At 31.6% G+C, this 25,828-nt stretch overlaps 2 protein-coding genes across 2 annotated transcripts; one reads left to right on the top strand and one right to left on the bottom strand.

The window, feature by feature from the left end:
• Positions 1-6,760: 6,760 nt before the first annotated feature.
• LOC107854286 lies at positions 6,761-7,264 on the bottom strand. Its single transcript, XM_016699296.2, has one exon. The coding sequence runs from the start codon at positions 7,262-7,264 to the stop codon at positions 6,761-6,763; it is 504 nt and encodes a 167-aa protein (XP_016554782.2).
• Positions 7,265-16,842: 9,578 nt separating this feature from the next.
• LOC107854294 (UDP-glycosyltransferase 86A1) lies at positions 16,843-19,938 on the top strand. Its single transcript, XM_016699302.2, has 2 exons — positions 16,843-17,449; positions 18,854-19,938. Exons 1-2 carry the CDS (start codon positions 16,915-16,917, stop codon positions 19,804-19,806), a joined length of 1,488 nt encoding a protein of 495 aa, XP_016554788.2. The 5' UTR covers positions 16,843-16,914; the 3' UTR covers positions 19,807-19,938.
• Positions 19,939-25,828: the final 5,890 nt, after the last annotated feature.

A 25,828-nucleotide genomic window follows, 5' to 3' on the forward strand; every position in this document is an offset into this window, starting at 1 on the left:
AATGATAATTATTTAGTATCAATAAAAATTTTAATATTTTTATTTAAATTTATATATGTATTATTGCTAAAAAAAATTTATTGTTGTAGTGACATTATATTATATTATTATACTATATATAAATGAGAACACAACTACTATAGTGTTGTAAATAAATATTCTGAAATATACTAAACAGAAAGGGAGGAGAGAGGGACCTATAGATATAAGAAAAAACTTTATTTTCTTCTTCTTTTTGGTGTGTTTAACAATATAGCATACAATGCCTTTTATAGGAAAGAATATGTGTAGTATGTGAAAATACATTTACAAAAGAAATGACTTCTTTACATGCTATAATAGTATGTGCAATATGTGTAGTATGTGAAGTATGTGTAGTATGTGAACATCCACCAATAACTTATTTACAATACTCCCCTTGGATGTTCATGTAAAAGAAAAATTCTAAAGGAAATAAGATGTACAAAGCGGTTTGTAATACGCATTGTTTGTTGCCTCGTTAAAAACCTTATCAGGAAAATCCAGTGGGATAAAACCTTGGTTAAGGAAAAAAGAGTACAGTGCGTATGTACTCCCCCTGATAAAAATATCACTTAATATCTAGGAGATGACACATCCCAATCTTGTATCTCAACTTCTCAAAGGTTGATGTTGGCAATACTTTAGTGAACATATCTGCTAGATTATTGCTTGAATGAATTTGTTGAACATCTATTTCACCTTTCTTCTCAAGATCATGAATGAAAAAGAATTTCGGTGAAATGTGTTTTGTTCTATCTTCTTTAATGTAATCTCCCTTCAACTGAGCTATACATTCAGCATTATCTTCATACAATGTAGTTGGAATATCCTTATTCAAAGAAAATCTGCATATTTCCTGAATATGTTGAGTCATTGATCTCAACCAAACACACTCCCGACTCTCTTTATGAATGGCAATGATTTTTGCATGATTTGAAGAAGCTGCAGCTAATGTTTGCTTCATTCAACGCCATGATATAGTTGTGCCACCATATGTAAATAAATAACTCATCTGAGACCTTATATGGATTAGACAAGTATCTTGCATCTGCATAACCAATTATTTCTGACTTGAATTCATTTGAATAAAATAATCCCAAGTTAATGGTTCCCCGAAGATATCTGAGTATATGCTTGACACCATTTCAATGTCTTTTAGTTGGGGAAGAACTGAATCTTGCCAATAAACTTACCGCAAAATAAATATCTGGTCGAGTATTATTGGCAAGATACATTAGTGTCCGGATTGCACTAAGATATGGAGTTTCATCACCAAGAAACTTTTCATCATTTTCTTGAGGTCCAAATGGATCTTTGTTTATATCAAGTGATCTCACAACCATTGGGGTACTCAATGAATGTGATTTATCCACGTAAAATAGCTTTAAAATCTTTTCAATGTATGTTGATTGATGGACAAAAATTCCATTTGTCAAATGCTCAATCTATAGTCCAAGACAAAATTTTGTCTTTTCCGGATCTTTCATTTCAGATTCTTTCTTCAAACACTCAACAACTTTTGAAAGATCCTTGAGGGTGCCAATGATATTCAAGCCATCAACATAAACAACTATTATAGCAAATTCAAATCCAGACCTTCTTATAAAAACACAAGGGTAAATAGAATCATTTTTGTACACTTTTTTAGCAAATATTCGCTAAGACGATTATACCACATCCTCCTTGATTGTTTCAATCCATATAAAGATTTCTGAAGCTTCATTGAGCAAGTTTCCTACGAATTTTTTATGCTTTATGTACTTTGAAGGCCTCTGAAATTTTTATAAAAATATCATTGTCCAATGAGCCATACAAATAGGCCGTGACAATATCCGTTAGGCGCATATCAAGCTTTTCATGAACTGCCAGATTTATTATTTATCTAAAGGTTATTCCATCCACCACAGGAGAATATGTCTCCACATAATCAATGCTAGGCCTTTGAGAAAAACCTTGTACCACAAGTCATGCTTTATATCTTACGAATTCACCATTTTTATTTCATTTTCACACAAAAATCCGTTTGTACACCCTAGTTTGACACCTTCAAGTGTTCGGACTATTGGTCCAAAAACTTCACGTTTTTCAAGTGAAGTCAATTTCTGTAACACCCCGTACTTAATTACGTGCATTAGCCATGGTTATATGTGTTAGAGTATATGTATTGATCATAAGTTAGGTATATATGAGTTTAAGTATGAGTATTGATTATTTTGAGATAGTTTCAAGTGTATAGTTTGATTATATGTGTATAGGAATTGACTTTATTTATACCGGAATTTGCTCGTCGAAGTTACTATGCGAAGTTTATCGAGTTAGATTTCCAACGATATAAAGATTTCTGAAAACAGATGAGTATCGGATATAAGCGAGCATGTTCGAAACTTGAAAACGGTGGACGCAATGAACAGTAAATGTGCAGAAATTTTCTGCACACAAAAGTACTGCAGCCAAACAGATTTTTGGGTCAAATTTAAATGACCATAACTCCTTGTAAAAAATGAACTGTGTGAGCTTCTATATATCGATGAGAAGCCCTGAGAGTCTTCTTTCTAATGCAATTGGTTTCACCCAAATCCATTATCGGAGCAAAGAGTTATGGTCGATTTACTTTAGCCTAGCAAAACAGTCCACCATGGACAGATTCGGATTTACTTAAATTTTAAGGGCAATATGGTCATTTTCCATCACCTCATGGACGAAAATTGGTCATTATATACATAAACTTAGCCTCATATCCATCATTTATTATCCAAATTATTGAAGAATAAGAAACCCTAGCCTAAGTTCAACTCCAATTATCTTGTGATTCAACCGTAGAAAATCCAAATTGATTCCGTAGTTGTGTTCACCGTCTCGAGGGCTTCGAGAAGCACCCCTTATTTGTGCCAACAGGACTTCGAAATAAAAAAGGCCATTTTATGGTAAGGATGTAAATTATGTTGGTGTTATTTATATGGATATTTATAAATATATGCATGTGAGCATAAGAAGTATGTTATTTGATTGTTGTTGAAAGATGATTGGAAATGATGTTGGATTATTCTGGTGCATGGTTGGATTATGTTGAATTGTGAAGGGATTTGGTGTGATGATATGGTATTGAAATGATGATTATATATATATATATACACATAAACCTATTGTTCAAGTTGGTTTTTGGAATGCTTTGCAAATATTGGTTGTATGGAATTATGGAAGAGAATTGTGGTGTTGGGTTGCTAATACTAGATGCCAAACATTTCATTGTAGATAAGTGATTTGTAAAGGTGGAAAGTTGTGCTGAATTGGTATCCGAATCTACAACGAGGTATGTAAAGCATCCTCTAACGATGTTCTTTGGCATGAAAACACCAATGTTCCATCAAGTAAGATTCCGAGGTTGTCCAAAAACATGTATTGTTCTACATTACCAACGAAGTTGTTTCCATTCTATAAAGTGTCAAAATGTTTCATTGATATACCAAAAGGCTTCTATTTCATTGTTGTGATATTGATGATTCCGAAACACATTGTTGATGTACCAATGAGTCTTTATTACATCGTTATTGTATAGAAAGTCTATTACTTGGTTCCTATTGATGTATCATTATTCCAACGGTACTATATTTCCATGAACACTAATGTAATAATCTCAAAAGCCTTTGAACTAAGTTATTGGAAAGATCTCTTATGTGTGTTACTTGATATACGTGTGGGTGGTAGCTCTGGGGCTTAAGCCTAGCATGGGCCGATCCTGATATTTGATATGATTACAGTTGATATGTACTGGGGGCAGCCTAATGGTCACAGTATGGCACAGTATTGATTATTGTTAGGTGGTTGGAGGTTCGGGAGGAGGAGGTAATGGCGAATGATAATTGTAAAGAATAAAATGAACGAATGTATACCGTTCCACAAATGTTTTTGAATTCAAGAACCCAATTCAGATTAATGATAATGTACATAATCCTAAAAGTGTTTATGAAGTGTGTTTCACTTCTATTATGATTTATTCACTTGCGTCTGATTTTCTTGATCCCCCATATCACATATGATTATTTACAGATTTACATACTCAGTACATATTTTGTACTGACGTCCCTCACGGGGGACCTGCATTTCATGCTGCAGGCACAGGTGCTTCAGCTCATTCACAGCATAGATAGGAGCCAGGTCATACAGCTATTGTTGGTGAGCTCCAGTTTGCTTCGGAGCTTTTCGAGTCTGTCCCTTATATTTTGTTATTGTACAGGAGTCATGTGCGGGCGGGGGTTTGTCCCGACCCTAGTTATGTCATGTATATCCTAGAGGCTTTGTAGACATAAGGAAGGGTAAAGTTATGGAAGTTTATATAGTGATGTTATATTTGTATATGTGGTGGCCCCGACGGCCAAGTATTATATATATATATATATATATATATATATATATATATATATATATATATTTGTGCGTGTTATGCTGATACAGGTAATTAGACCCTTCTATATGCAACGAAGTGCTGTCCAAATTTTTGGTGACATGTAAGTGAAAGTACAGGTATCTGAACGGGTTCTCCCGGGCCTTCTCGGCTTCGGGTGCCAGTCCGGCCCAATGGGATTTTGGGTGTGACAATTTCGCTTGAGTTTCATCCTTCCATTTTGGCCAATCATTTAGCTGTCTACATTCATTGGCAGATTTTGGTTTCAAATCCTTATCTTGTTGCATTATTTTAGTAGCAACATTGTAATCAAAAATATTGTCAACCACAATATTATTTTGATTCCACCCATTTCTCGTCGAGACATAACTTATTGAGATTTCTTTATTCTCATTAGTTTCAGGTATTTTAACCGCCTCAGTGGTTTATCATTTGTTAGATCTTGAGGATCTTTTTGAGCAACTGCCATCATATCATGATCATTCTGATCATTTATTTCTTCTTTTTTTTTAATTTTTATCCTTGGAATCAAATGGTCTACCATGTTTCAAATGTGGCTTAGACTCATTTGCATTGGCCATTTGTCCTATCGGGACATCAACTCGAACTAGAGCATTCGCGGCTGGAATATAAGATTTAGTAACCATTGGAAGGTTAATAAATGCATCTGGTAGCTGATTTGCAACATTCTGCAAGTAAATCATCTTTTGAACCTCTTACTCACATTGATTTGTTCGTGAATCCAAATGATATAGTGATAATGCATTCCAATTTATCTCATGTTTCAGCTACTTATGTTCTCCTCCTAATGTTGGGTATACTGATTCATAAAAATGACAATCAGCAAATCTTGTCGTAAACAAATCTCCTATCATAGGCTTCAAATATTTTATAATGGAAGGAGATTCATACCCAACATATATTCCCAACCTTCTTTGGGGTTCCATATTTGTGCGTTGTGGTGGAGCAATTGGAACATATACCATACATCCAAAAATTTTAAGATGGAAATATTTGGTTCTTGACCCAAAATCAACTGTAATGGGGAGAATTTATGATAACTGGTTGGCCTTATGCGCGCAAGTGTTGCTGCATGCAAAATAGCATACCTCATGTTGAAACAGAAAGTTTTGTCCTCATTAACATTGGTCTAGCTATTAATTGAAGACGTTTGATCAATGATTCTGCTAGACCATTTTGAGTGTGAACATGAGCAACCGGATGTTCAACTTTTATTCCAATTGACATACAATAATCATTAAAGGACTAAGATGTAAACTCACCAGCTTTATCAAGATGAATAATTTTTATTGCATAATCTGAAAATTGTGCTCTTAACCTTATTATTTGAGTCAACAATCTCGCAAAAGCCTTATTACGAGTTGATAATAAGCACACATGTGACCATCTTGTAGATGCATCTATCAAGATCATATAATATTTGAAAGATTCACACGAAGGCTGAATTGGTCCACATATATCACCCTGTATACGTTCCAAAAATGTAGGAGATTCAATACCAACCTTAGCTACTGATGGTTTAATAATCAACTTTCCTTGAGAACAAGTAGCACAAAACTATTCCTTTGATTGAAGAATATTTTGATTTTTCAAAGTATGTTCATGTGAATTCTCGATAATTCTATGCATCATATTAAAATAAGAATGGCCCAACCGGCCATGCCAAATGATAAAATCATTACGATCTGTAAACCTTTTATTTACTATGGCATGTGATTCAACCATACAAATACTTGTATGATACAATTCAGAAGAAAGTGCAGGTAGTTTTTCATGCACAAATTTTTCTCAATCTTTTATTGCAGTAATATAAAGATAATCAATTTTTCCTTCATTTGCAGTCTCAATATGATAGATATTTTGGCGAATAACCTTGAAACTTAACAAGTTTCTTTGAGATTTACTACAATATAATGCATTATTAATGGCCAATACTGTTCTCCCGGATAGTAAAAAGGTCGCTCTTCCAGAGCCCTCAATTAACTTTGTCTACCGGATATTGTATTAACATAAGCAATTTTCATAATTAAATTAGAGAAATATTTTTTTTCTCTTAATATAGAGTGAGTTGTAGCACTATCAAGAAGACACATATCTTCATTACTCATCTTGGATCCAGTTGAAGATTGAGAAAATTTTATTATCTTCATAAAATAAAAATACATGATAAGAAATGTGAAATCTCACAATCTTACAATAAAACTTAAATACTTTTTATTTTTTTTGTTGAAATGTAAAAACAACATAATGAAAAAACATGCTAAAAACAACATAATAAAAAAATATTATTTATTTCCCTAATAACTTGATCAAGATTTAGTTTTGGTCTCCAAAGAAGTCCTCAGTTTCCAAATGAGTTATATCATCAAGGCAATCAAAATCATCATCTTTCAAGACCAAGTTTGACTCAACATTGTCATCATATTTTTGTGAAAGTTCTGCCTCATCATCATTTTTGAAAGTCAAATGTGACTCCATTCGGGCATTATAAGAGGTCCCACCTTCATTTCTCTTTCTTTTGCAAGATTCTTGATAAAGCCTAGCAAAATGCTTAGGCGCCCGACATTCATTCTTCCAGTGGCCTTTCATGCCACAACGATGACAATTACCTCTTGAAGGATTGTTTTGGGGACCCATTTGATTCTCTCTTTTTTGGTTACCTCCTCCACGACGATTATTATATTGCCCCCTGCCACTACCACGTCTACACATATTATTATGACCCTGATCTTGTTGTCTTTCAGGCTGGCTATGTGCTTGTACCCTATTTGTTTCCGATAGTAGAGCAGCTCCAGTGGGACGGGCTTCATGATTTTTCATTAAAGAAGCATTATGTTGCTCAGCCACTAGAAGGCATGAGATCAATTCAGAATACTTCTGAAAGCCCTTTTCACGGTATTGCTACTGCAATATCACATTTGAGGTATGAAAAGTAGTTAGTATTTTTTCCATCATGTCCTCATTATTTATAGTTTCCCCACATAATTTCAATTGGGAAACAATCCTGAATACAATATAATTATATTCAACAACGGTTTTAAAGTCTTGAAACCATAAGGGCATCCACTCATAAGGAGCTCTAGACAGTACTGTGGCCTTTAAGTGGTCATACCTTCCCTTCAAATCAGTTCACAATTCAAGTGGATCTTTCACAGTAAGGTATTCAACCTTCAGTCCTTCATCCAGATGATGACGAAGGAAAATTGTAGCTTTGGCCTTGTCCTGACTCGACGCTGCATTATCCGGATTAATAGTAGCACTAAGACCTTTACCAGCTAGGTGAATCTCAGCGTCGAGAACCCATAACAATTAATTTTTTTTGGAGATGTCAAGTGCCACAAACTCAATTTTCGACAAGTTTGACATGATGAAAACTATTAGAAAAATAATGAAGTTAGATAACAATACAATAACATAAAAATATTTTTTTTCATGTGTAACTTTAACGTTAAAATCAAAACTTTGATAAAAGAAAAATAACAAACTACAATATTCAAGACAAGTAAGTTGACTATACCTGACGGATTGAAAACTTAAGATAGAATAGAGTCGTACTAATAACGTGTTGTAAATAAATATTCTAAAATATACTAAAATAAAAAGGGAGGGTAGAGAGACCCTTAGATATAAGAAAAGACTTTATTTTCTTCTTCTTTTTGGTGTGTTTTACAATGTAGCATACAATGTCTTTTATAGGCAAGAGTATGTGTAATATGTGTAGTATGCGAAAATACATTCACAAAAGAAATGACTTCTTTACATGCTACAATAGTATGTGTAATATGTATAGTATGTGAAGTATGTATAGTATGTGAACATCCACCAATAACTTATTTACAATACATAGAATATTCTTTTGATGACTAGACATGGCTATCATTTCTTTGCTAATTTTAGCTTTTATGCTCATTTTATTTTCTTTGTCCATTCCGGCGTGGAACTCTATAATTAGTTGTATATTGATGTTGTCATTGGATTTTTCAGTAATTTCCTTTTTTGGGGGTGTTTCCCTATTTCTTTGGGTTCATATCCTCATATACTTTATCTATTTTAATTTATTTGGCCTATTTAATATGACACAAAATTTTAAAAATTAAAAAAATAATTTTAAATTAAATTAAAGATATGTCGAATAAACTAAAATGTCTTTTAATCTTGTGTTATAAATATGTCATGTAGATAGTTGAAATTAAAAACAATCAATAGAAAGGAAAGAAATCTCTCTTTTTTTTTTAAACGGACTAAAAAGAAAAGTATTTCAAATAAATTGAAATGTGGGGAGTAATAAAATCTTAATAGCTGGGTTGGACACATGAACTCTCACCTTGTTGGTGAGAATTATATTCCCCACAATTTAATCTCCTATCCTAATTTTAAAAAAAAAAACGAGAAAGTAATAATTAATCTTTTACATAACAAGACGGTATTAATAATTTTTTTTTTTGCATTTAGATAAGTTGACTTTTATATAATCAAGAAATTATATTAAATTGATATTAGTTAATTAAGGGTAATATAGTAAAAATACTTCTTACTTTTGTTGGGGAAACTAAATTATAAAGAGTGCACACAAACTAAAAATATCATAAAATATGAATTAGAGGGAATATTAAATTACTCATTACATTATTTATCGAATGATAAAGTAAAAATACTTCTTACTTTCTAGAGACAAATTTAAAGAGATACATACTAAACGTGCCACTAAATTATTTTAACTATGCAGTAAGAAAATAGATACAAATTTTACCTCTTTAAATTAAAATATTATAATTATATATCTAAAATTTAAGCTTGGGCTTAGCCCAAACCACCCAGGACTAGTTATATTAGAGATGTGAATCGGGTGAATCACAAAAATAGATCAAAATTGGGGTGACTTTCAAATTTTAGCCCCAAATAAAAAAGCTTTCTTAAAATAGCCTTTACCTATTAACTAATATTCTTTTGGATAAAATTGCCCCTGATCAATGGAGTAAATTACATAAATGATCCTCATAATGGATAACAACTCCATATTTATATCTTACAACTTTTATTTTTTTCTCTTTTTAATTTTACTTTGGTTTTTATTTTATTTTTAATTTTCTCAACCCTTACTTTTTTCCTTTTTTCCTCTCAACTTCTTTTTTTTTCCTTTTTTATAATATTATTTTTATTTTTTATTTTTTCTTTCCTCTTTTTTTTTTGTTCTTTTTAGTTTTTCCCAACCCTTACTTATTTTCTTTACACCTTTCAACGTCTACTTTTATTGAAATTTATTTTTTTTATTTTTCTTTGATTTTTTTCTTTTTAAATTTTTTTCAACCTTTATTTTTATTTAATCTTTTTTTTTTTTTATCAACCTTTATTTTTTTCCTATTCTCTCTCAACTTCTACATTTTCTTTGATTTTTATTTTTTAAATATTTTTCTTCACTTTCTTCTTTTTCCAAAATTTTGTTATTTTTGTTCTTTTCTTCGATTTTTTCCATTCAAGTTACATCTCATGAGCAAAAGTTGACACTATCACATTATAAAGGCAAGACTTACGACTTTCGAACAATAAGCTACGTTTCATGGGCAAGAGTTGACACTACTACATTATAGAGGCAAAACTTATGACTTTCAAACAACAAGTTATGTTTAATGGGCAAGAGTCGACACTACCACATTGTATTTTGATTTATGAGATATTTTATAACTCTTACCTTAGAGGAAAGACTTAGCTCAGGGACTTTAAAACAACAAATTATACCCCACGGGCAAGAGTTGACTATACCACGTTATATTTTCATTTATGAGATGTTCTACAACTATTGCCTTAGAGGCAAGACTTAGCTCAAGGACTTTTAAAGAACAAATTATGCCCCACGGGCAAGAGTTGACTCTGCCACGTTATATTTTCATTTATGAAATGTTCTACAACTATTGCCTTAGAGGCAAGACTTAGCTCAAGGACTTTCAAACAATAAATCATGCCGCACGGGCAAGAGTTGACTTTACCACATTATGTTTTCATTTATGAGATATTCTACAACTCTTGCCTTAGAGGCAAGACTTGACTCAAGGATTTTCAAACTACAAATTATGCCCCACGGGCAAGAGTTAACTCTACCACGTTATATTTTCATTTATGAGATGTTCTACAACTATTGTCTCAGAGGCAAAACTTGGCTCAAGGACTTTCAGACTACAAATTATGCCTTACGGGCAAGAGTTGACTTTACCATGTTATGTTTTTATTTATGAGATGTTCTACAATTATTAGCTTAGAGACAAGACTTAATTATCTCAAGGTCTTTCAAACTACAAATTATGCCCCATGGGCAATAGTTAACTCTACCACATTGTGTTTTCATTTATGAGATATTCTACAACTATTGCCTTAGAGGCAAGACTTAGCTCAAAGACTTTCTAACTACAAATTATGTCCCAAGGGAAAGAGTTGACACTACGATGTTATGTTTTCATTTATGAGATGTTCTACAACTATTGCCTTAGAGGCAAGACTTAATTAGCTCAAGGACTTTCAAACTACAAATTATGTCCCATGGGCAAGAGTTAACTCTACCACGTTATGTTTTCATTTATGAGATGTTCTACAACTATTGCCTTAGAGAAAAGACTTAGCTCAAGGACTTTCAAACTACTAATTATGCCCCACAGACAAGAGTTGACACTACCACGTTATGTCTTCATTTATGAGATGTTCTACGACTCTTGCCTTAGAGGCAAGACTTAGCTAGCTCAAAGACTTTCAAACTATAAATTATGCCTCACGGGCAAGAGTTGACACTACCAAATTATGTCTTCAATTATGAAATATTTTACAACTTTTGCCTTAGAGGCGAGACTTAGCTCAAGGACTTTCAAATAATAAACTATGCCCCACGGGCAAGAGTTCACACTACCACATTATGTCTTTATGTATGAGATATTCTACAACTCTCGCCTTAGAGACACGACTTATCTCAAGAATTTTCAAAGAACTTCGTAACAACAATTCATGCCCTTAAATTTGCTTTGATATCAAAAAAAGAAGATACCTTTGCGGATTATCCAATTTTTTATTTATTAGAAAAATATAATAGAAGTCGAGAAAAAGGAAAAGAATTGATCAAACAAAATAAGAAATAAAAAAAAGATTGAGAAAAAAAGGAAAGAAAAAAATAAAGATGAAGAAAAACATGAAGAATTAAAAAAAATTGAGAAAAATAAAAATGAGAGGAAAAATAAAAATAAAGTTTGAGAAAATCGAGGGGAAAAAAGAGAACTGAAAAAAGAAAAAGCGATCAAACAAAATAAATAAATAAATAAATAAAGAGTGAGAAAAAAAGAAGAAAAAAAATAAAGATGAATAAAAAGCGAAGAATTTAAAAAATTGAGAAAATAAAAAATGAGAGAAAAAAATAAAAATAAAGTTTGAGAAAAATAAGGAAAAAAAAAAGAACTGATAAAAATAAAAAATAAAAGAAAAATAAAGTTTAAAAATAAATGAATTAAAAAGAGAAAAAAAGAAATAGATAATGCTTGAGAAAAAAGAAAAAAAAGAAAAAAATAAAGGTTGAGACAAATGAATAAAAAAATGAAAATAAAATTAATGGAAAAAATAAAAGTGAAAATAATAAAAAATAGAATAATAAAATTAAATGAAAAAAAGTAAAAATAATAAAAAATAGAATAATAAAATTAAAGGAAAAAATAAAAACTGAAAATAATAAAAGAAAAAATTTGAGAGACAAATAAGTATGGAAAGTTTAAAAATTATATTTGAGGTGTAGAGGGGCAAAATAATACTTATATTATACTTAAAAAGTAAGCAAGGTTATTTTTTAAAAACATTTCTTATTGGGGTCAAATATTTAAAGTCACCCATAGGCCATATTTGGGTCTATAGCATGCAATTTCCTGATGTGAATCCATGCCCCATTATTTTATTTTTTTTCAAAACAATCACTTTGTAATACAATAATAATAATAATACATAATAGAAGCGCTGGTTTCGACCAGCTACTTCATTATTTACTATATTACCCCTAATTGCTCCGTGATTTACCATATTACCCCTATTAATTATTATAAGTAATTTATATATTAGAATTAATAATATTTTTTATTATATTACCCCTAATTAATTATTATAAGTCATTTATATATTAAAATTAATAACATTCAATTAAAAAAATAGATATTTAAGATATTTGTTTCAGCTGCTTTAACCGTAAATTTTTACTATAGCATTCCTAATTAATTATTATAAGTCATTTATGTATTAAAAAATTAATAATATTTAATTAAAAAAATAGATAACATGTCTGCTGCAGCTGCTTCAACCATAAATATCGCTCATAAATAATTATTATGAGTCATTTAAGTGTTAAAAATTTAATAATATTTAAAAATAAATAAAATAAACATAAAATGATAAATTAACTTTTGATGTGTTAAATTAAGTTAACCTCCTTCAACTGTGATTTTACCGTATCACCCCTAATTAATTATTATAAGTCATTTATGTATGAAAAATTCATAATATTTAATTAAAATATTGGTTTCGACATGGTTTCTTCAAGAGCTGCGCCATGATTTTACTATATCATCCCTAATTAATTATTATAAGTCCTTTATGTATTAGCATATTAATAGCATTTAATTAAAACAAGAAAAATATGTGTTTATCACATGTTTGTTGCAGCTACTTCAACCATAATTTTACTAAATATTGCTCCTAATTAATTATGATGAGTCATCTAAGTATTAAAAAATTAATAATATTTAATAAAATGATAAAATCGATAAATGATAAATTAACTCTTGATGTTTTAAATTAAGTTGGCGTCCTTCAACCTTGATTTTACTATATCACTCCTAATTAATTATTGTAGGTCATTTATGTATTAAAAAATAATAATATTTAATTAAAAAATAGACATTTATGACATGTCTATTTCAACTGCTTCAATTGTAATTTTACTAACTAGCGTTCTTAATTAATCATCTAAGTATTAAAAAATTAATGATATTTAATAAAAAAGATAAAATAGACATAAAATGATAAGAAGATAGCAGATCGACATGCTTGTTTGTGTTGCCTACTTAGATACTTCCTTTTATATTGGTTTATTTTACTTTCAATTTTAATCTATTATATTTTGAGAATTACATAAAAGTATTATAAATCATAATAATTAACAATTTAAAGTAATTAAAAAGACATATAAAAAAATTTGGTTGACTCTCTAAATTTTATTACTCTCACGTAAATTGGAACAGAAGAAAAACTACTACAAATCACAATAATTAATAATTTAAAGTATTTTAAAAATATGTAAAAAAATTTAGTTAACTCTCAAAAATTATATCAATACCACATAAATTGAGACAGAGGGTATAACATATATCATTTAAAAATTATATAAAAGGTATTATAAATCACAATAGTTAATCTTGAAAATATTTTTCGCACTGCCACCTCAAGTCTAACTGTTGTTATATTTGGATATCTAGATCTGATAATATTGTGCACTCATCTATAAGAATTTCTTAACTTAGTAGTGGTTCAAAACATTTCAATATCTGTATTTATAAGTGTTTTGCCTTTGAGAAGATGATTCAAGACTTTGTTGTTAATTGAAATATCTTTTGTTCCTGAAATAATCATATGAATATTAGTTCTACATCTTTTCTATATTTTGTAACAGGTCTCAATCTTATCATCAAACAATTAAAGTAGCCCGACTACACGACATATCACATTTTCCTATCATGTGAAAAAACTATCTTATAAAACTTGACTCATTAGCGAGTACCGTCAAATAGTTATTATTTAAAAAATTATTATTTTAAATCACTGTACATTTATATTTGTATCTCATCAATATCGAATTTTGGTGCTAAAAAATATCTATAGTATTGGAAATTAATATTTTAAGATGTAATTTTTACTCTTTGAAAAAAAATTATAACTTATACTATTTTTCATTTGATTTTTGAATATCAAAATTTTAATTTTAAAATATTAAATTAATCTTATTTAATCTAACTTTTTTTAAAAAAAATAAATTTTCTCCAAAAATGAAACATGACAACTAAAAAAAAACGGAGAAAGTAAACCAATAGATCGCTTTTTTCAATCAAAGATATCAAATTCACGATAAAATTAAAAGCGGAACTATAAGTATCATCACTAGTTTACTGCAAAAAATTTAATGGGACAAACACAATTATAAACGCAAATAAAAAATAAATAAAGCAGTCGATCATAATAATATCATATGTAGCAACCAATGAGAAAGCAAAATCTGGAGCAAGATGACCTCAAGCACCTCTATTTCCCTCTAGTATAATTATACTTTTTTTATTATTTTTTTATCTTAATTTACGTATCATATTTGTTTTTATTAATCTATTTTAAAAAGAATTTCATCTTTTTACAGCTAAAAATAGATTTAACTTTTAAAGATTTCTTTTATCCTTTTTAAAAGAGAAAAGACATCTCGTCCAAAATTACTTTACCACTTAAACTAAACTTCTGTTTATTTACCCCTTAAACTAAATTTCAATTTATTTACCCCCTTAACATCTTTAAAATGTATTAATTCCATCCTTCAAAACTGAATATCACTTTCACACCGAAGAGTGTGTTACACTCGCCCACACATCAGCGTCACATCAATGCCACACAAGCAAAATATTTTTGACCTACCTCTAACTTCCTTCACTTCCACTTTTCCACCAATCCTCTCCAAATCAGCACCTTTGCTGACAACTTTGGGCAACAACCACCGCCGTCACCACCATGACAACTGCCACCATCAAAATTACACTAAAGAATTTTATAAAAATTCTTGAAAAAGGGTAAAATATGTATTAAAATGTAAAAATTATGTAAATTTAAGTACAACCCAATTCAAGAAACACTAAAAAGATTGAATTTTTGTAAAAAAAAATTGATGAACAAGAACAATAACAACAATCTTTATTTTGTCTATTGACACAAAATCGACCCCCACATCCCTTGATTTCACCCGTGAACACCAGAAACAATATTCAAAATATTCCGTCCATCACCGAAATTTACTGTTCCGGTGAACCATGCTGCAAGCTTTTCAATGAATTTTTTTTCTTTATCAAATGAAAAATTAACTTGAGCAAATTCAACAATGGACTAAATACAAGTACATGATCACAAAAACATATCAATACACAAAATCTCAAATTCAAATTCATTCACATTAACCAAAATCCAAAATCTCAAATTTTCAATCTTCTACTCAAAATATCTACAGAAATGACATAAACTGTCCCAAATTTAGAAATGACATAGATGATATTCGCATGACATGAAATTCTTGGTCAAAAACCAAACTTGTTCATCAATCTTGAAACCCTTTTGATTGTCGAAAAATAAAATTTTTAATCAATTATGACTTGATAGGAAGGAGATTACGAAGAAACGGGATGGAGGTATAAAGAAGATTAAGAAATGGAGTGATGGGGTGGGGTGGGGTGGGGTGGGAACGGGGAAGGGGAGTGATGAAAAAGATGAAAATGTCTTCACGAAGAAGACATGTCCTTTCTTGATTTTCTTTTAATTTTAGTAATAAAGTGATCCTTTTTAAATAATAATAGTAATAAAGTGGCCTTTTAAAAAAAAAATTCACTTTTTGTTTTTGCCAAGTCAATCATAAAGGTAAATTTAATTTACTTGAAAATTATTAAAAAAAATAAATAAATAAAAATTAAGTTTAAACGCTAAAGTAAATTTGAAAGATAAACTCAGGGAAAAGATGTTTTTTTTCTCTTTTTAAAACAATAATCTGTAGCCATCGAAATATCAAAAGTTCTCCTCCACATCAACTCAAATGTATCTTAGTTAAACTAAGACAGAAGAGCAATTGTGTCAACTCGTCACTTGTCATCTAGTGAGAAATGAAAATAATTCTGAAAAGACAATTGTAGGTTTTTAATTTGTCGGATCACATTTGCAGCTGAGAAAATTGACCACCATGTTTTGTAATTCCCTTAATTTTAAATTATTTGATATATTTATTAGAAATTTTATTTTAATATAATTGATATATTTAAAAAATTTAAAAATAAATAATTATTTATTTTTAATTATACTTATAATAATTAAAGAAGATTCTTCAAATACAGATTAAATAAAATTATATTAATTAATTTATATTTCTTATTAATTTCTCTTTAAGAGTGGCATAAAAATCAAATATGTTAATGTTAATTAATATGCTGAGAAGAAGGGAGTACTTGTCCAATTCTTCGGATTCCAATCAAGCTATTTCGCTCAAATTTATTTCTACCATATTACGTCCACATTGTGCCAATCTGATTCATCACCACAAAATACTTTTATCATCTTTCCTATAAAATGGAGACAGGGGTCCCTACATTCTACAAAAATATCAACCTATTTTAAACACAATATATACCCTATAAAACCTAAGTTCACTTCACTTTAATATAGAAATGAGCCAAAGTAGTCACCAAAAGCCTCATGCTCTATTATTTGCTTACCCTCTCCAAGGTCATGTAATTCCTTTTGTTAACCTAGCTATCAAACTTGCATCCAATGGTTTCATAATCACCTTCATAAACACTCAGTCAATTCACCAACAAATTTCAAAAGCCGGTCGGCTAAACATTAATGACGTCGAGGGACACGATCTCTTCTCAGGTGCGCAAAAATTAGGTCTTGATATTCGAGACGTGACCATTTACGATGGTTTTTCTGTAGATTTTGATCGATCGCTTTACCATGACGTATACTTTGAAACTATCATGAATGATTTTGGTTTCCATGTTGATGAGCTTGTTGGAAAATTGGTCCTCTCAAATCCATCACCAAATATATTGATTGCTGATACTTTTTATGTATGGTCATCAACCATATCTAAGAAGTATAATCTAGTTAATGTGTCGTTTTGGACGGAACCAGCTCTTGTTTTTAGTGTGTATTATCATTTGGACCTTCTGAGACAAAATGGACACTACGATTGCATTGGTAAGTACTTAATTTCCACTTAATTATGGCCATATTCTGCTAGCTAGCTATTCCCTAATTTGATACGTAACAAAGATTTCAGGAACACTCGATTGAAAATATTTAAGCCACATTTATTTTTATTAAGATTAAAAAAGTCTGAATGTGAACACATATTTAATACTTCCTCCGTTTCAAATTATTCGTCCTAAATTGAGATGACACATTGATTAAAAAATAATTAATAACATGGTTAGTTTATTATAGTATTTCTATTAAATAATGTTTACATTTTAATTTGAACAAAAAATAATTAATGCAAAGTGTAAAATATGAAGAAAAAAATAAAAAAAAAATAAGTAAAATGAGAAATCAAAATAGAAAATTGGAGACGGAGGAAGTAATTAAGATGTGTATTAGGATCTAGACGTTTGAATTTAAATACACATTTGAATATTTAGCTATGAATACTAAATAACCAAGACAATTTATTTTTTAATATTTGAATATATATAGAATCTATCCATAAAATTTTATAAAATGTCAAATTAATCTAATACCATACCAATAAAATATTTTCATAAAATATATGGCGATTGATGATGTTAATAACTAGCGGTGGTGGTTTTAGGTGTACATTGGGGATGATGTTAGCCAATGGTTGGATGATAGTGACACTACAAATAATAGGTCGAAAACTGACAAACAACCTTGATTTTTTTTTTTTGGCCTAAAATTGACCCAAAATCGATGGAACTTGACTCGTTGAAAAATAGTGGATTGATTTAAGATAACCGAAGGACTCCGTCCGTCTCCTTCGATTAAAACTGAGGAATGTCCGTTGGATTCCTTAAATCAAAAATCAATATAATCGATATTAATAACTGGTGGTTAATTGATTAATCGATATAATAGGTTAAATCGATATAAATAACATAAAAATACTTTACATTATCTATATTTATATAAGATAAATCCTTTTCTTAAGGGGTGGTTTGATTACTGGTAATTAAGAGGTGGTTTATTCTATATTAAATCCCGTGTAATTTGTAACATATTTGGGTTTTTCTTCTCTATATGAAATTCAACATATCAAACATCCATGCTTGATTAGCAAATTAAAATCCCGCATAACTAATACAAACTTGAGAAAATATATGAATAATTTTGTGCAAGATAAAAGATGAATAACTAAATATTTGAATAAAAAATTCATGTATAACTAAATTTTACATAACTAATATTTACATCAATATTCTTTCAGTTATTAGTATTTGCATATAACTCTTACCAAGAAGCAAACCAACCCTAAATGCATTAAACACATGATTAACCAGGACTGCCGGTGATATTTATCCCTTTTTTTAAGGCTTATATTTCTAATACATTCTTGTGAATAGTAATTAAATTTTCATGTATTGCTAGATAATAAACCCAAGGACATCATAGATTACATACCAGGAGTGAAGGCCATAAAACCAACAGATTTACCTTCCTATATTCAGTCAAATGATACAAATATGGTGGTGAACCGATTAATCAACAGGGCATTCATAGAGGTGAAAAATGCAGAAATCATCATTTGTAACACTGTCCAGGAACTCGAACCCGAAATCATTGCAGCATTACAACAGAATCAGCCTGTTTATGCTATTGGACCAATTTTATCCCCTGGCTTCATCAACACTTCAGTGTCCACGAGTCTGTGGTCCGAGTCCGATTGCACCGATTGGCTAGACGCTAGGCCTCATGGTTCAGTCTTGTATGTCTCGTTCGGGAGCTATGCTCATACTAGTAAGGAAACAATAGCAGAAATTGCACATGGCCTAATGGTCAGTGAAGTGAATTTCATTTGGGTACTTCGTCCTGATATTGTTAGCTCGGAAGAAGCTGATTTTTTACCCATTGGTTACGAAGATCTTATTAAGGATCGAGGATTAATCGTGTCATGGTGTTGCCAAACTGCAGTAATTTCTCATCCGGCTGTCGGAGCATTCTTGACCCATTGTGGTTGGAACTCAATCTTGGAAAGCATATGGTGTTCTGTTCCATTCATTTGTTTTCCCTTGCTGACCGATCAATTCACAAATCGAAAATTAGTAGTCGATGATTGGAAAATCGGGATTAATCTTTTTGATAAGGGTTTGATTTCGAGGGATGAAGTGGCAGAAAAAGTAAAATTTCTGATGAGAGGTAAAGAAGCAGAACAAATGAAGCAACAGATGAAGAAAATCAAGAACGAATTAGAGGATGCAGTGGCAATAAATGGATCATCCCAAGTGAATTTGACAAAGTTTATGGATGATTTGACGTCCAAAATTCAAAAGAAAGATGTGTTAGCCGTAGAATTAAAGCAATCAAACCATATTGCAAAATAATCATGTTGTAGCCCCTTAAAAATAAGTGTTTCCGATATGGAATGATATTGTTCGTTACTTCAATATGAAAATTTAAGTTGTATGTACTGACGATTCTAAAAAATATTTGTATAATTAGGTTAATTATTCGGACATTACTGATCATTATGAGTACCGAAAAAGGATTGGGGGTTTGGACCACAAGTGATAAAAGAGTTTTAAAATGAGGTATAAGTGATACAAGTTTTAATTATTAGGTGGAGGTGATAATTACTTTATTATGGATTAAGAAAGTTGGGAAAGTTTAAAAATAACTCACAAGTTTTTAAATTTATACTTTGATTCATATGTTAGCCTATATAATGAAAAACGGAGGAAAAAAAGACATCTTTCTCTCTCTTCTCACCCTTTGTTGATTTCTCTCTCGTAGTAATTTTTGTTGTTCATTGTTGCTGCTGCTTCATTCATCATCTTCTGCTTCATTTTCATCATCTTCTACTTCATTATCATCATCTTCATCTTGTTTTTGTTGACCATTTGTTGTTGTTACCGCTACTGTTGCTATTTGACCAATTTCTTACGTCAAATTTTGTTTCTAACTTCTCTTTTCACTTTGGCATTACTTCATAGGAGACATTGATAAGTCAAATTATGATTTTTAGTTGAATTTGTCATCTGGGTAACTGCTATTGTGTTATTGTTTTTCAACAATGGATAGAACCCAATCATGAATCCAACATAAAATTCATCTGTTTAAACAGATAAATCATCTGTTGCGACAGATGAGACATCTATTTTAAAGAAAGACTGATATGTTTGATTCATGTTTAAATAGATGGCTCATCTGTTGCAACATTTGACATATATGTTGCAATAGATTAGTTACCTGTTGCAACAGAACCTGAACACGATTCCAACATAGGTTACAACAGATTAATAACCTATTGCATCAGGTAAGTCATCTATCGCAACAGGTTAATTATCTGTTACAACTGTCACTCATCTGTTGGAATCAGCTTCAAAGGTGATTTAGTTATAACATCAATTCTAACAGGTGATTCATCTGTTGCAACAGATATTCAGACCCGTAACATGAATCCCAACAGGTAAGAATCTGTTGCAACCTATCACTTACCTGTTGCAACAGATAACACATCTGTTGGGATTCATTCACGGCACTATGAAATTACTATCAACTTTTTTTAACAAATGACTTTATTTAGGTACCACTAATGGAGGGATTAATAACAATAGGGGTGGATTGTCATGGTCATTGGGTCGAGAAGATCAATCGATATGTATGGCATTGGAAGGAGGGTGGAATGCTAGAGACGATAGCTATGACAGTCCAAAGTGATGTTTCGTATGATGATTTTATGAACTTAATCATCAGTTTTTGTGGACTGAATTGTCAACCGGAAGAATTCTCCATCAGCTATATGCACAGCTCCTTTAAAAATCAGAGGGTACTGTCTTTCAAGATAACCGATCAGGTTCGGTTGCGTTCTTATCTGAGTGATTCAACCAGGTCTGTGTTAAGGGTGTACATGGTTGAAAAGACGAGAGAGAATGAGAACCAGAACGTAGAAGAAGAAGAAGAAAAAGAAGACTTCTTTGATGATAGGTTGGATGATCTAGACATGAATATTCCAGATGATGATCAAACACCTACGCCCGTTGATGCGACCAATACGATGTGTAGTTCTTCTCAAAAGACAGAATCTAGAAATCTTCAAGAAAACAGGACCGGCTTTTTTATTGGAATGACATTCAAGGACAAGAATGAACTATCTAAAACTTTGTTTATTTCTTGCGTGAAAAAAGATTTCAGAATAAAGAAGGTGATTAATTCGAGCAGTGTCTTTTGCTTCAAATGTGCTAATTCGAACTACAAGTGGTGGTTGAGAGCGGTGAAGTATGCAAGTTCTGACAGATTCGTCATTCATAAACATGAAAAGCATCACACATATGGTTCGGAGCACATCTCGGGCCAAAATCCTCACGCCACAGCAAAGGTCCTCGACGAATATTTTAGGAGTAGTTTCCCCGAAGGCAAAGGCCCTTCAACAAGGCTTATGGCCAATCAACTCCTTACGGATTTGGGTGTCTTGGTCAGTTATTAGAAGGTATATACGGCCATGGGGATTGCCAAAGACCTGGTTCGGGGGACACTCGATCATGGGTATGAAGTCTTGGATGCTTACCGTTACACGATTGAGTCCACAAATCTCGAAAGTAAGACGGTATTGCATCTGGATGAAAATGAAAGGTTCAAGTACTTTTTATATCCTATGGTGCTTGGATTCAAGGTTTTCGATATTTGAGAAAAGGAATAGCCATCAACAGTACCTTCTTGAGGAGCAGGTATAATGGCGTTCTGCTAGCGGCGGTGGCCCAGGATTTGAAGAATCACATCTTTCCTGTCGCTTTTTGTGTAGCAGACAAGGAATGTGATGCCTCTTATGGATTTTTTTTAAACAACTACGATGCTGCATCGAAGATACCAAAGAGTTGTGTTTTGTATCGGATAGGCATCTAAGTATTCCAAAGATGGGTTCACTTTTCTTCACTTCAGCTTACTTTGGTTGTTGCATCAGGCATCTCGAAGAGAAAATTCGAAACAACTATCACAGCGAAAGGGATGTCACCCTTTTTTATAGAGCAGCTAAAGCATATAGTAGAGAGGAATTTTTAGACCATTTCAATCAAATAGCGGATGTGAATCCCAAGGTAGCAGAATTTCTTGCACGTGTCGGTTTAGAGAGATGGAGCCAGGCATTCTGTCCAGCAAATAGGTACATTCGTATGAATTTAATATCTTGTTTGATTTACAAGTTTAGTTTGATGTCGTACTAAGTGATTCTTTTCTATAGGTACAATGTTATGACATCAAACATATCTGAATCGGTGAATTCATTGTCTGGAGATGAAAGAGAATTTTCCATCAAGGCTATGTTTGAAAAAATAAGCGAGAAATATAGCAATTTTTTTTAACGAAAGGCATGTGCAGTTCAAGTGCCCAGAAAAAAAACCCGATTTGTTCTCAAAATCGAAAAGAAAATATCAACAAACATCAGTTTGGGGAATAGGTTATTCTCTCATAAAATAGAAAATTATAAATTTCGTATCACCGGTCATGGTGATGCTGCCACGGTCGATCTTTAAACAAGATCTTGTATGTGTAGAGTTTTTGACTTGAAAAAATACCTTGTTCACATGCTATGACAGCCCTTCTAGCTCAATACAGCCATAAATATGGACTTGGAGTTTACGAGCACTCCTCTCAATATTATTCGATGGAAAAATATGAAATGGCATATAGTGGGCATATTACTTCGGTGCCTCCCAAAGAATCTTGGGTTTTTCCAGTAGAGCTTATGGGGAGATTAATACCTCCTCCATTTATTGACCCGAACACTATCAAACTGGGAAGAAAGCCATATAAAAAGAGGCGTGGAGTTGGAGAATCATTTTCATCAAGAAGAAACAAGTGCTCCATATGTAAGTGCGCTGGCCACAAAAGAACTACATGCCTGAATCATAATCCACCATGATCGTTGTAATTGCAGAAACTTGTGTTGTTGTTTGTTTGTTTGTTGTGGACTTTTATATATTTAACTCATTGTTGTGAACCTAATGTTATCATTTATTATATATAAAATGTCTTTTTTTTTAAATAACTTGTGCATCAATAAAATGAGGAAAAACATGAACTTAAATAATACAGCAGACCACAATTATTCTCAATAGTTGCACAAACAATTGGAATGCTTTCCTCCAACAGATGAAAATCTGTCAAAACAGATGGATAATCTGTTGAAACCCAACAGATGAACAATCGGTTCCAATTGTTGAAAGAACTCAAAAGCCAAAATTGCTAGTGCTACTGGATTCAACATTTACTCCAACCATCGACATGTTAACATGTATTAGATTAGAAGAAAACAGAATGAAAATTGAATAGGAATTAAAACGCCAAAGTCTGACTAAAAGTAAATTTTTCATCAAATGAAAAATAAAATACATTAGGTATAGATCCAATATAAATAAATTAAAATACATATGCTAAAAGAAAAAACATATTCTAATTATTATTATCATCATTATTAATGACAGCCGGCTAATCAACTCGCAGCAGCAGGGCTCTCATCATCCTCTGTATCTCTCTGAACATTGTCGCTCTCACAGCGACCAACTCCCTCTGCAGGTCATGAACCTGCCTTTGAAGTTCCCGCACTGTGTCGCGTAGAATAGCAATGTCTGAAAAAAAGACCAGCCATATCTAGAACACGCATGAATTGACAAATGTAAAGAAAAATATTCATAATGTAATACAACGTATATGACCAACTGATAAATTTACGCCAGAAAAAACTTATCTCAACGAGAAAGGAATATGCTCTTTGAAGAGAAGTGGTTGAAGATGTCACACGAAAGGAAAAAATGCAAGAAATAAATAGAGTTGAATGAAGATTGAGGGACCTATAATATAATCTGGACGTGTCAGGCCAAAAGGCAGGATTGTTCAGCTCCATTGTATTAATTACATTCAAACTGGTGACATTTTATTTTCTGTGAAAAGTCGCGACTTTTTCTTTTACATTAATTACTTCTTACCTTTTCATAGCGGTTTGAGACTCGATAAAAGCTGTTATTTATTGAGCTGTTGCAACAGATCGTCCAGTATTTTTAACAAATTTAGCATTTGTTGCAACAGATGGATGGATTGAATGTGCAACAGACGGCTATCAAAACAGATTTACCATTTGTTGCAATAGATGGTTTGTATATGAAACAAATAAGACATCTGATACAATTTATATGTTATCTGTTGCAACAGATAGACAGTATGTATAAGTTGGAGGAGATATTTTGATATCTTCTGACAGTTGATTCATTAGTTTCGATTTCAACAGATGGAGTATTCGATTTATCAGCTGTTTTGAAAGTGTGAGATAAAAAGTCTTCACCTCTTTTTAATAGTCCCTCCGCTACGTATTAGTTGGGCCTCATGGGTTTGGCATACCAATTAATAAAAATATAAATTAGGTGATTGTTTTACCAAATTGGAGTCACTGATGGTGTTGTTGCCCATCTTGTTGAGGGAGAGTAAACTGATGATTTATTTTTCAAAAGAAGTGTTGATGAAGAAATCATGGGATTTTGAAGGTCGAAACAGGGGAATAATCCTTCCAAAAGATGATGCCGCTGAAGAGAGTGGCTCGCACGCTCTTGCGCATATCGAATGTTTGCTGACCGACACAGAAATGGCCGAGCCAACAACTTTTATGTGCGGCAACACTGTGGTAAACCTACAAGAGGTATGGGCTTATGGTGTACTAACTGAACGCTTGAAGCCTGTGTATATAGAAGAGCCTGTGAAATAGAAATTTTTAATTTCAAGTCACCCTTCACTTTATTACATGTACATGTAGTGGCAATAATTTTTTTCTGATGAAAGTTGAGTTTTTAATAATGCAATAGATTAGATTGTCAATCTATTGTAAAATATCTTTAATCCGTTCTGGAAGATAGTTTATCTGTTGTAATATGTTGGTCATCTATTGCATTACACCGATGTTATTTCTATGAATAATCTAATAGTCTAAGTCTAATCTATTGCAACAATGGGAAAACCTTCCTCAAATGACCTAAATTTTACAACATATGCCTAAATCTTTTTGATATTTTCCAATAGTTATGCTTGAATATCCATGTGCTTGTCGACAACAAACCAGTAACAAATACACACACCACCATGAAAATTTCATCAATTAGGCTTCAATATTCATGTGTCCAACAACACCAAACCAGTAGCAATAACGACAACAATGTAGTATCTTCTTGCTCGATTTTGTTTCTCTTCATAAGCCTTGACTTTGTTCAACAAACCCCAGATTACACGATTTGCTTGTGAAGGGTGTTGTTCTTCATACCAATCAAAGTAATCACATCCACCCAATTTCTATAAAAAAGAGAACACAATTACAAAACAATTACAAGTCAATAATTAATTGATTAATTATTGACTTGTAATTGTTTT

Source organism: Capsicum annuum, chromosome 10, assembly GCF_002878395.1.
Source record: "Capsicum annuum cultivar UCD-10X-F1 chromosome 10, UCD10Xv1.1, whole genome shotgun sequence".
NCBI classification, from domain to species: Eukaryota; Viridiplantae; Streptophyta; class Magnoliopsida; order Solanales; family Solanaceae; genus Capsicum; species Capsicum annuum.